The following is a 13498-nucleotide window of genomic DNA, read 5'->3' as shown; positions in this document are numbered from 1 at the left end:
TGGGCTTAAGCTTCTAAACCAGCCAAACCGGCTCGACCCCTAACTCCGTCCGGTCATCTAAATTTCCCGGTTTTCGGTTCTAACCTGAAGAAGCGGAAGATATTGTAGCAGATACGGTGACTCCTTCGCAGGGTTTTAGGTCCAGTAACCTCGCATCAGACTTTTATACAGGGGAAGTATTGGATAACTGGAGTTGGATTAAAAACATAAATAAAAAGAATACCGAAAATATTCGTAGGACAAGTACTTAAAAAAATTGAAATATAGAGGTTTGAAAATAAGTAAGAGCAGATATCACTCTAGAGATCAATCCCATCAAAAATTTAATAAGTCACCTGGGTTCGAAAAATCTACCGCTAAGGCAGAGGTAGGAAAAAGAAAGCAGAAAAGAGCATCACAAACAAACAAGAGAGAATGATGTGGTCTGGCTTGGACGTACAACCATTACCAACCTGAACGGCCGACTAATAATAGAGTACAGCATGTCCCACCAATCGACCAATAATTGAGTGCCACGAGTTCATGAATCGAGACTCATTGAGAGCAGTTAAAGTTCATTAAGGAGGACAGTTACAGACCCACACAATTCTAAGACACGTTGCAGATCAATTACAGCTCATTCCGCACGGCACCTCTTCTTTATGGATATCAGCTCTATTATACCCACACTTCTATATACACAAGATCTGGAAAATTTTTAGGTATGTTTTTTCTCTCCTATCGTACTCTCCTTAGCTTGCACATACTGATCTTCATCGTTTCATCAAAGCTCGGCCTTTCTTGGACATCGAAGATGCCCGACTAAATCAGGTCGAGCAACCTTCAATGTTTCTTCTTTCTATTTGCAGGTCGGATTCTCTGCTCTACGACAGCCTTCCAATCCAAGCAGACCCAATCATCGCTTACCATTTCAAATAGTCCATCCAATCCTAGTTAGGCCGGATTTTGGCCAAACTAGAGCACAAACATCACAAATCTTGGGGTACAAAATTTCGGTGTACCAATAGTCATGGGCTTCAATACAAGCCGAATCAAAATATTAAGACATTAAACTCTATGCAAGTGCTTACAGGCTTCCCCCGGTTGCACAATCGTATAATAGAGATGATGGGTTTCATCCACTTCAACCTTCAAAGAAAGGTTAATTTATGTCTCAACATAACGCAGCACTAATTTCACAAATAAGATGATTAACCGTGCAGCACAGTACCTTCAGCATCAGCCCAGTGTAACCAACAAGATGGATTGAGAGTTTTGTATGACCAAATCTATGAGCCTGATATTATATGGACATATAATGATGATGAAAACTGCAGCATTTTTATCATAACTTCACAAATTGCAATATTATAAGAAGGTACCAGGTCATATCATTATTCCTGGACCCCATGCCATTGATGTTCTTGGTCTCTTATCAAAGTCAAATATTCACTCAAAGTCCAGAGCAAATCAGGTGGTGACAACTGAGGGCGACGAGGATGCTAAAGAAGCCAAAAGGTGAGAGGACACCTTTCTTTTTCAAATTCAGACCTCAATTTGGATAACAATGAGCCTTTAAATGATACAATGCCACCATAATATTGTTACAATTTGATATCCTCAGGTGGTAACATGCAATCCATCTCTAATTGTATATACTTAGACGTGGATCTGAACAGTAGAGTAGATTAATACCAAAAAAAAACAGTGGAATATATGATAACTTGTACAGACCAACACTATGTCATGGAATGGCTAAGAAATTTTCTTCTGCCCCATTTTGCTGCTCTACTGACAATATTTTTGCACTTGAAAACTTGCTTTATAAAGAAGCCCAAAATAAAAATGGCCATGTGCATGCATGACGGTGCAGCTGCATGAGATGAAATCACTCACCAGGTGTTGTAAAAGATTCATATGTGATCTTCCAAACTACTGCACTGCGCGCTTCCGTTTTGATCTTTTACCCTTCCTTCGCCTGGTATAATCTGGAATTTGTTTGCCAGGAGAAGAATATGCTTCTTCTAGGTCTTCCACCTGCCATGAGTGCGGCATGTGTTAGAGAAGTTGACACAGTATTATGTTTCGAAGGCTTACCATTTTACTAAAGCAAAATAGACATATCTCAAGAGTTCTACCAAGCAAAGTATATAGCAACAATAAAAGTACAGCAAATAGCCATCAGAAATTCAAGTTCTGTGGCAACAGTTACGGGACACGTAACAGAAGCACAATTAGATGTCAATAACTCAATCATATTCAGAAGCAAACACATGATCGTCCAAACTTTTGATCAGGAAAACGTAATGTTATGAATTTTTGAGGTTCAGCAGGAATAACACAAGGATTTCAGAACATTTATTTACTATTTATGAAACTTACAATATCCTGTACCAAAAGAAAAAGTAGCTTACAGTATCAAATTTTAGTTCAGTGTAGAAAGTGTTTTAAAAGGCCAACTAGTTTCTATCAATGGCTCAAGCATTATCGGCACATCACATAAGGCAATTTTGGGTACAAAGAAGTTAAATAACATTCCTGTTTCATAAAAACTGGAGTTCAAGTCCTTCAAGATAAGTTATCTTTCATATATGTTTAAATGACCATCTATTCGTCAATGTACAATGTGATGAACCAGACGAATTACTGAGAACTTTCTGAATTAGAAAACTTATTTTTTGTAACTATTCCTAGATACTATATTTTCTACCAAATTCCTTTCCATTATATGATCACTATCTAACATTTTGTCTCTCTCCTTGTTAAATCTCACATGCCCATCACATAAATCCACTGCATTCTATATAATCGGCTACTAAGAATTCATTGCAGATAGGGAATAAAAATCACAACCCTATTATTGCATGATTTGGAAAACCCATATGGCCATCCTGATGTTTAATATTGATTAATAACCAACATTAGAACTTCATAAGTTGTGAGGTGTAAAAAACGTAAAGTTATCTAAGGCCTAGCAGAAACGGACAAATGAAACGTTAGATACATCAACACACCTCATCCTTAGACTGTCCATCTGAAATATCACCAGAATCTGATGTAGACGCCAGAACCTGCACCTCCTCAGCTGGCAATGCTTTGTTAAGTTTTTTCCTATCTTCTTGCTCTTTTAGTTGTTTAAACCTGTTTTCAGTATGCTCAACGGTAAGGAGTCAGAATCTAACTAGGAAGGAAAGACTAACAAAATTGTAGGAAGCTGATAACACCTTTCACCCATCCGTGCTGGCTGAGAACTAGAACGTTTTGCTCGTCCAGCACTAATGATTCCACCTCCATCCTCCGCAACAGCAGGCTTGGCACCACCTAATTTTCGTAACCATAATTGTTGGGCGGTGCTGAGGATATTGTTTGTAAACCTAACCAAAACACAGAGTTAACTCACAGTTATGGCCTCATTGGCGTAGCAAACTAGATTTCAAGATTTATTAAAATTGATTACAGAACAAAAGCACCCAACAAATATATACTAAGGTTAGCAGCATCATAGACTACAGATGCTTCTATGAATATGCATACATGACAGAATGTATTGTAGCTACCCTCATGCAACATAACTAGGCAAATATTAATCTGTTGAAAATTACATTGTACTGAATGCATCTCTCAAGTATAAAGAAGATATCATATGATTTATCATTTATAAAGTTCTGCATGATTTTGTGGCAATAATGCACCTGGACTGTACCTAGCTAGCTTGTCATTTGACGGTTACATCATACTTACTAAGAACTGCCTCCCAAGGATCATTTAACATGAATAAGCATGCTATTGTTTGGCACTATTTTATATACTATTCCACTTCAAACACAGAACAGTTAGTAGGAAACAATAAAAGCATTATTGAGGCACAACTGGAAAAGGAAATTTCAGCAGAGCCGGATTAGAACCCAATTCCTAGTAATGCAAACTGCAAACTAAATGACATCCAAATTGAGAGAGATAAAATATTAAATGCATAAAAGCCAAAATTCAAATGGTTTGGAAGTTTTCTTTTCTTCGCAGATGTGTCAAGTTATCAAAAAAAAAAAAATGATCACTTGGATGCATTTTGCTAGTTCATTAAATATGCCATCCTTACCGATGTCGAAAATTTCTCAGATGAGCTAGACTCGTTGGTGCAATTGCTCAAACATAGCACCAAATTTTAGATGCATACGTGTCTGCAGTTTTGATATAAAGAGAGTCAAGGTAAAAACATATGGGAAGGGTTACATCCCAAATTATATCAATTGACATACACATAAGGTCACATCCAAACTGAGAATTCAAATCAGTGGTCTTGATTTGCAACATTCAACCTGCCTATAAACAAAAAATAAAATGACTCTGAAAGTTCCATTCCTATGTACTGAATGGTCACCAAATCAATAGTTTTAGCAATAAAACATGATTTAACTTGCTTACAGATTATAAGAAACAAAACAGTTAATCTTGATCTATATCTGTTTTTAAGATGTGCAGGTCATGATTTGTATTGGATTCTGTATTTCCATAGTGTGTGCCCCAACACCAAAGGCATTGCCAATTTGGCTTCCACCTGAGGTACAGGTAAAACCACTAAAACATCTTATTCTTGGTTTATAGACATTTTACACATTGCAGATCACGACAAACTGGATGAACTCTTATTTTACATGATCCATCATGCATTTTGAACTAACAGGTCTCCATGTGTGTGAAATTTCCTTAAGCCAATAGAAGAATAACTCGACTGCTCCAGTGCATAAGGAATTGATATGCAGCTCATAGCTTGTGTCATGTTTTCTGATACGGATGCAGATCAAATTAACAAGTGGACGTTATCATTTCAAAAGTCTCTCTCTCTCTCTCTGTGTGTGTGTCTCTGTGCGCGTGTGCGTATGTGCATGCATGCGCAAGCATTCTTGTAGTCTGGAATGGCCTTACACCAGTACAAGAATAATCTGACTGCTTCAATGTGTAAGAAATCACAACATACAACTGTAATACAAATAAAATATACAGCTCAACAGCCTTTGTCACATCTGATAATATTGCTTCAAATGCATATGATAATAGAACATTGTCACCCCAAAGTCCATTATACAGATGAGCGGCATTTATGTCATGTCAAATGCTACCAAAACTATACTTCTGCAATTAACAGCATACTATACTAAATTACCTACCAATAAATTGACAATCCTGATGGAACTGATAAAGCAAAGTAGCCGATCATAACAGGAAGGAATTTGAAAATGAGAAGTGAGTTTTTTGAAGCTGGATCATCAGTCTGCCATTTGAAATCATAGAACCAATCAAGTTCACATGCTTGAAGCATTCACCAAAAAAGAAATTTAAGAGGAGAATGCAGCAGACTTCAAAAAATAATTATTTACCTGAGGGGGTTTCATGATCTCCATGGAGACATACTGAGAAACAACAAGAAGCACAGGTAGAACAAGGTAAGCCACTGTGTCTGACCAGCCCAAAGGCGGATGTCCATCCTGCACAAGGTACATGTAACAATCACCAATGGCATGTACCAGTTATAATATTCCTCCAGTGCACTGGGTCTTCAGTACTCTCACAGTTCTACCACAGATAAATCAATCACTTTCATTTAATGATGTCAAAATAGCATACTTTGTGAATTTTACTAAAGCTTATTACATTCTCTTCTTAATGTTCAAGCAGAAAAATTAGTGAGGAGAATACAAGAAATAGGAATTTAGAGATAGTTGGAGATATTGTATTTATGAGTGCTAAGATGCTTTATAAATGCTAAGAAGTCATTGATGCACTAAGCTTTACAAGGGAAAGAATCAAGTTCAAAGTGAGTTCAAACTTCAAAGTGTGCTACAGATCTTTTCTTCATAATGCATATGCATTTTTGAATATGCTACCATGTTTTTCCTAGCAGAAAGAATAACCTTCATATGTTGGAATGCTTGCAAGATGTCTTGGAACACTTGCCAACAAATAATGATGTGCATTGAGATCAATGTGTGCTATATATTATATTGTTTGATCATAGCACAGGGCCGGAGGTAAAACAATCATGGCCATATGTTTCAGCTGAGACCATGTCAAACATAAAACACCCATTTGTTCTTAATAAGTGCCTAAATCTAAGCAAGGGGTACCAGTTGGATTTGCATGAGACCCTATCTAGAAATCATACAGCATGACAACAATGATAAGCAACCAAGCTCAACAGTCAACACAGTAGAGGCACATGAAGGATGAGTAAATAACAATCGATAGTTATCCTTGCGCCATGTCTCATCTGAAATGAGAAAAATAAAGAATTTTGAACTTTCCATTAGTCCAAGATCCAGTTCGCTACCAAGGTGAGAGATATGATAAGAAAGACATGATAGGAATTAGGGCCATGCCTAGCACACAAAACCAAAGGAAGGGAGAGCAGAGAGTATGTTTCCCATGTTTGTTATCCTCTTATGATGTGCATATTCTTGCATGAATCTCCATGTATTGGTCTGCCACTGAAAATACCGACCTCAAAGGAATTTTGATTGCTCTATACATTCAGTAGTTCTCATTTAACTCTACATACATCTATTCCAGTATATATTGCACTGAGTATATCCTGGACCAGTTACAATATGCCACAATATATTAAAGGTAAATACAAAAACATATGTGTGTCAAAAAAAGTGTTCAGTAATTAATTGGAAAAATAAGGAATGTATATATAAGGCCTTAGCCCCTGATATTCAGCTGTCACATACCAAGGACTAAACTTTGTGGCAATATTCTTATAGAGTTGAGAAATAGTTTAATGCTCTGCAGAAATCTGACACCCCAAGGGATGAGTTTTATGATCTTCCCAGTGTTTCATGAAAGAACTTTATAGTAAAACGATCATCAACTGTGACAGACTCTAGGCATGCTTGAACAGATATTCCCCAATCAAATGCAAACCCAACATTGCAAATATTGCTCCTTGAACAAATACAGCCTGAGAACTAGCACTTGCTAATGTAACATACATAGCAGGAAGTTTGAAGTTCTTTTCGCAATGGCAAAGAAAACTTTGTTGTAGAATGAAATTAATTATTATCTTGCATAATTATGAAACGCCAAGAAGAAGCATATAATAATGATAAAATCACAAAAAAATTCAAGATATTTATCAAGACAAATATATGCATACATGGGACTCATTCATCGAAAGACCAAAGATAATTCAGTTACCACAAAAGGTATGAGCCAGGAAATGCCAGATCCATTTTGTCGAGCAGCAATTGTAGTTGGGCCCCCCAAAGAAGGAATCCAGAAAAATCCTTCTGTCAGAAAACCCTTCAGTTACAAGAGGTGCTCAAGTCAGCAAACAGGGAAGTCAGCAAGCAAGTTATATTTTTGAAAGAAAAAAAAACTGCTAATAAAGTAATATGCAGAAAAGAACTATGATTTACCTCATTTGCTACATTTGAGAGAGCTTGATAAAGACCAATCCACACAGGTATGGTAGCCAAAGTAGGGAGACATCCTGTTGAAATACAGAGACAGATGGACAGGGAAAAGGCTAAATTTTCAATGAATAGAGAGTCATGATACAACATTGTAGAAGCTGAAGAATATGCCAAACAAAGTAATGCTGCACTTTGAAATGAAAAGGATAATACTTAGAAGAAAAAAAATCTGACATAAAATATATGAATTATTGAAGGAAATACTTGTGACGACCATCACAAGGTTGTAGGTAATAGAAGGTAAAATTTGATTCTAGCAAGCAAGGACTGGATTTGTGCTAGAATTAGTTGGAAGTTACAGAAGCATAATAGTATTTTGACCTATGTGGATCATTTGCAGCATATATAAGAAAATTGCTTTGCACCTTCATGTCTGCAATTAGATGCTTTTTCACTTAACAATATGGCAATTTTTACTTGCCTCACAAACTGGTTCCATTTGTTTAGCTCAAAAGGCTTTTTTCTTCATCCTTACCTTTGTACATGCATTTCTTTCATTGTCAATGATACGAGAGACATGATTGAGGGGTTTCAAATTTAAAGTGCTTGTGCAAGAAATTTAAAGAGCAGATGTTATTCTTTATCAAAAAGTTCCCAGAATACCAATTCATACCATATTATCTATATGTAAGTAGTCATCCCAACAAAGAACATTTCATAGGTTATTTCACTGATACTTTAGAGTGCTATATAAGTTGGTCCACACCAGCAATGTCAGAAAGTTTCCGGATACCAAATGGACTACTGAATCTAGACAGCATAATGTTATCTGAAGAGTGAAATCCAACAGGAAAATAGATAAATATACACAAACCTGCTAATGGATTCACCCCAGCTTGCCTATACAAACGGGCTGTCTCCAGTTGTATTCTTTCCTAACGAACACAGAAGAGCAACCATAAGATACAAATCTTTGTTCAAAAAACGAAATAAATTGGCAGCAAATATAATTGCATATGAATCAAAGGATGTGGTAGAATAACTAAGAACAAGATTTACCCTAAAATGTGGAAAAACAGATTAATGTTAGTTACCATAAGATACTGTAAACTTATGCCTTTTATTTTATTTGTTTTAAATAACTAACTAAATTTGTTAAGAATGTAGAGAAAACCTGATTGCCTGCATATCTCTCTTGAATTGCTTTGATCTTCGGCTGTAAATTTTGCATTGCTATACTTGATTCAACCTGCAGAATTAAAAAAGAAAAAAAGTCGTGATAGTAGTTATTTGCATGATAATAATCTGTTACAGTTTGCAAAGTAGGATGTCATAACAAACAAGTTTGTAAGGGTGAACATAAAAGTATATGTAGGTAAATTAGAAAATGAAACCATAATAGGGTTGACCCGTGCAAGTGATACACATCATATCTTTGGGGGGTAGTAAGTGGTACACATCGTATCAAAGGTCCTTTTATCATGTTTTAGCTTGAACAAGTATTGCAAAACCAGCAAAGCTAGTACATCGAGGAGGTCACCACATGCACTTAGGATCCTCCCTTGTTAATGGAGGAACAGATAGAATATGTAGACACTAACAAAGAAGCAATTAATATCCATTCCAATTAACATGAGTACAGCAGTAATGATTATTCACCTGTTTCTTTGTCAACGGCAATGTTGCCACCTTAACAATAATTGTGAGCAAGATGATAGCAAAACCATAAGCATATGGTACGTGTACAGCTGTAAGGCCATCTTTTAGCACCTGAAACCAGCAATAAGTATATCATGTTATCCTTTTATTTTTATTCTGCATATACAAATCAGCAACATATCCTGCATATATCTTCACCGCTCTCTGATGAACCACTAATTTGATTTAACATTAGCATTGGTAACATGATGCTTCAATGAAAGAGCCAGAGAGAATGGCATGCATTTGTAGGTCAAACCTTCCACTGCAATATGAGCAATTACGAGCATGTTTAGGACGTGACAATGGCAAACCTTCATGCCTGGGAAGCTTTTATGTAGTCAATAAATGTAATATCCTATAAGATTACATAGTTGGTACAAACATAATCAAATGCATGGCCAGATATGGCGACCATGTTCCATATATGAGCACCAATTATTGTTACATGCATACTAATGGAAATCCTAAACGATGTGAACACACTTGTGACAGTTCATAATAAACAGCCACACTAATGAATCCTTACCAAATCTAAGATAGAATCACAGACAAATGCACATAGGTATAAAATTCAAGTGAATTAATGAACAAATATAAAAAATAATCAGGATATCGTATAAAAGCCATTACTCTCCTTAGTGACTAAGAGAGCCAAGACGTCCGGTAGGAATGGTGCTTACGTTACGTGTATAACTGTCCAAAGTTCATCCTCTCGGACACCAACTTAAAACACCGAAAACAATTGATAATTCAACGTCCCATGCTACCCACGGGAGAGCTATAATATGGTAGAAGCTACGCTTAGACAGCAGAAGAGTATATTGAAAAACAGAGTACAATTCTTTCTTTCCAGCAAAATCAGAAGTCTCGAAAGCAACAGATGTTGCAAGAAATCTCAGAATTTCCTAGAGAAAAGAGAACCGGATACCTTAAGAACTACTTCCATGGCTTCCGAGATGAACCCGAACCATCCCCCGTTCTTCTGAGCCGGAGTGGTAGCAGCAGCAGCACCGGTGGAAGAAGGATCAGCAGCCACGGCAGCATCGGCGAGCGTGTACAGGAGACCCTCCACTCTGGAAACAATTCCAGAGACATCGACGAAGGAATCGAGGCCATGGGGAGGAGGAATCTCGTGGAAGCTGAGCCTGACCCTGGTGTCCACCCGCCGAGGGCGGTAGAGGGGGAGGCCGGGACGGCCTTGGCGGGGGAGGGGAGGGAGTGGGGAAGCGAAGAAGGAGGAGGGGGAGGAGATTAGGGATTTCGCCATGGATTAAGGTTTTGGTGGATTGGAGGTGTTAGGGTTTCATATGGGGTGGGGAAGGGATGAGGGAGGGGCGTTATGGAGAGGGAGAGGGGAAGAGGGAGGGAGTGGCGGCAGTGGGATTTGTTCAGCCGTTATCCGTTGTTTTTTATTTTTATTTTTTCTGATACCGGGCGAGTACGCTTTCCGTGCACGAATCCGCTATAAGTTTCGGGTATTCCATTATTGCCTTATTGGTGGAAGGCCGTCGGCGAAGTGGACTTGTTAAGGTACTCGTTTTAATTAATTTTTGTTCTTGCGTGTCAGTTCACTATAGATGTCGGATTTAGGCTGATTCCACAAGGTTTGAGTGCCGCAAAGTACCAGCGATTTATGTTGCGTGATTGACTTGTTATACCGATGCACTTGCACCACATGATTGGATGAAGGAGCTTCAACAATACTCTCACCAGGCAGAAGAACTTAGAAAATTATGACATATCTAACAAAAAAAAAAAAATTATAAGCTGAATTGCCTCTCATATAGTACAGTATTTTGAAAAAAAAATGTATAGGCCGAATTATCAGCTATTTGATCATGCTTTATAATATTTTATTTTTTAATTTTATCCAATGTATTTATATCAGACGTATATAATTTATTGTCTTATCAAAAGAAAAAACAATACTCTTATTAGACTAGCCAAATTTAGGATTGTTAGCTGAGTTAGGACTTAGGAGGGGAGAAATAAAAGATCAAACCAACCAATGAAGTGAATCAACTTAAACTTACTAATGCTTTTCTTTCTTTAAAAATATTGCCATCTTCAAACAATACTATAGATCTTGGTATTACTTGATATTCATTGCAGCAACGGATAACGACATATCTAAACATTTCATAATTATAAAGTTTATATCTGCTTCGACTATAAAATGTGAACTTGGAAATATGCTCATCTCTTAGTTTCACTTCATAAAAGTTTGTCCGCATCAGTCCTTTGGAGCACGACCATCTTCACAGCAGTAATCAAACGGAATTCAGAACCAGAGTTTGCATTGAAATATTTTAAAATTAATTTGGTTGCACTAACTTGAAGTTCAAAAAAAAAAAAAAAAAAAAAAAAACTCTAAAAAATTTGGTATAATTAATCCATTATATGATTTTTTTTTCTTTCTTATATGGTCTTCAGAAATAATATTATGTACTTATGATTTGGTACAGAATTTACAACTTTTTATTTATAAATTTGGTACCTTTTCGCTTAACCTCAACCCTGTTTAAATTATTTAAGCTTTCTTATTTTTTTATGTTTAGATCCATATGCGAAATTCACCTGATTATAACCTTTAAAATGTACTCTTGCTATCCGATAAATCTCTTTATGCGTAATTTCCTCTAAATTTTGCAATTTCTTTATCTAGCCTTTCTTCAAACCGTGAGTAACGAGGGAAAACAGAGTAGAGTACTCACAATGATGGCCGATTTGGTGCGATTCACACTGCAGATGCCAAACGTTTGATTGGTAGGCGATTCAGCGATCCCTCTGTCGAGGCTGACATGAAACAATGGCCGTTCAAGGTCATCGCCGTCCCCGGCGACAAGCCCATGATCGTGGTCCAGTACAAGGGCGAGGAGAAGCACTTCGTCCCCGAGGAGATCACCTCCATGGTGCTCACCAAGATGAAGGAGATTGCTGAGGCCTATCTCGGCACCACTGACAAGATTCAAAAATGCTGCTGTCACGGTCCCTGCTTACTTCAATGACTCCCAGCGCCAGGCCACCGAGGATGCTGGAGCCATTGCTGGCCTCACCGATCACGGGAGAAGTACAAGGCAGAGGATGAGGAGCACAGGAAGAAGATCGATGCAAAGTGCGCACTATGAGGAACACGATCGAGGATGACGAGATTGCTTCCAAGCTGCCTCCAGCTGACAAAAAGAAGATTTGAGGATGCAATCGAGAAGACTATCCAGTGGCTGGACGGCAACCAGCTTGCCGAAGCTGATGAAGGAGCTCAAGAGCCTCTGCAACCCCGTCATTGCAAAGATTTAGCAAGGTGCGGGGTATGGCAACGTTAATAAGCACAATCCTCAGCCATAAAAGGCAGCAGTCCTTACAATTCCACTAAGATCAAATTATACTATAATCAAAATCCCAGATCCAAGATTTGTAATCTTCCAACATTTATAGCATGCTGATGAATGTTTTGAAAAAGTTAGAGAAAAGAACATCAATCATGATCACTTGACAAAAAACACATTCTTCAAACAACTTTTGCCTCCCAATTATCATCATGGTCAGCCAAATGGTGTACCTAAGAAACCATTTAAAGTGAGATGTTATTTGAAAAATGCCAAGATATGCACAAGTTTCGTATCAAGATTCAAGACTTTGTAAAAGTAAGACATGATCATATAATCAACATGTTATAGACTGACCTCCTCTGCAAACCTACCAGAAATTTTCATTGCCTTGCTGGAAATCTGCACTAAATTACAAAGTTCAGAAACTCAGTGACGCAGACAACATTCGGAAAAAAAAACATAATGTTTCTCTGAAAATATATCGTTTGTCTGGCAATCCATCCAACATTGTACATTGTCGATAACAAGTAACGTAAATCTGTCTCCTTGAACAGTAGCAAGCCCCTTCATAAGTCCCTTTTTTCGCTTAAAAAAAAAAGAAAGGAGGGAGAAAGGGACAAGCCCACCCCCGCGTAGCAGCCCCCACTGAGCTCCCATCCCACCAGAAGAATATTCGATGCGGGCAGAAATGACCGTCTGTTGGACACCCTGGCCAGTTTTACTCATACCCTCCCCACTCGTGGGCCCGACTCGATTACTCCTCTGGACTTCGGCACAAATACCACGTGTAAGTACGTCACACCTGGCACCACCGAGACTACCAGCAGAGCGATACGCTCTTCCAGACCTCGTGTCCGAGCAGGAAGCATCCGGTCTCCACAATTTAATCGACGCCCATGCGTTTCGAACTCAAAACCACTTGGTTGGAAGTAAGGCCACGCTCCCACTGGGCTACCACCTCAGTGGCTTCCTTTTTCCAAAACAATCTCACATGCATTTCAGCATAACACTTAGATGAAATCATTTCACCAATTCTCTCTGCAACGCAATCACCAGTAGTACATCGATCAACCTAGA

General features: G+C 38.0%; 1 protein-coding gene across 1 annotated transcript; it reads right to left on the bottom strand.

The window, feature by feature from the left end:
- Positions 1-1510: 1510 nt before the first annotated feature.
- Positions 1511-11935, bottom strand: ALB3 (63 kDa inner membrane family protein). Its single transcript, XM_008786298.6, has 12 exons — positions 11807-11935; positions 10021-10834; positions 9051-9161; positions 8566-8640; positions 8266-8326; positions 7395-7468; positions 7174-7278; positions 5355-5462; positions 5145-5248; positions 3204-3353; positions 2994-3120; positions 1511-2016 (listed from the first exon to the last, which is right to left on the bottom strand). The coding sequence occupies exons 2-12, from the start codon at positions 10357-10359 to the stop codon at positions 1912-1914; spliced, it is 1359 nt and encodes a 452-aa protein (XP_008784520.3). The 5' UTR covers positions 10360-10834; positions 11807-11935; the 3' UTR covers positions 1511-1911.
- Positions 11936-13498: the final 1563 nt, after the last annotated feature.

This window comes from Phoenix dactylifera, chromosome 8 (assembly GCF_051530095.1).
Source record: "Phoenix dactylifera cultivar Ajwa chromosome 8, Ajwa_hap1_PhDact_Kaust_v1.1, whole genome shotgun sequence".
Taxonomy (NCBI): Eukaryota; Viridiplantae; Streptophyta; class Magnoliopsida; order Arecales; family Arecaceae; genus Phoenix; species Phoenix dactylifera.
The sequence above is the reverse complement of the archived record's forward strand: the minus strand, read 5'-3'. Positions and strand labels throughout refer to the sequence as shown.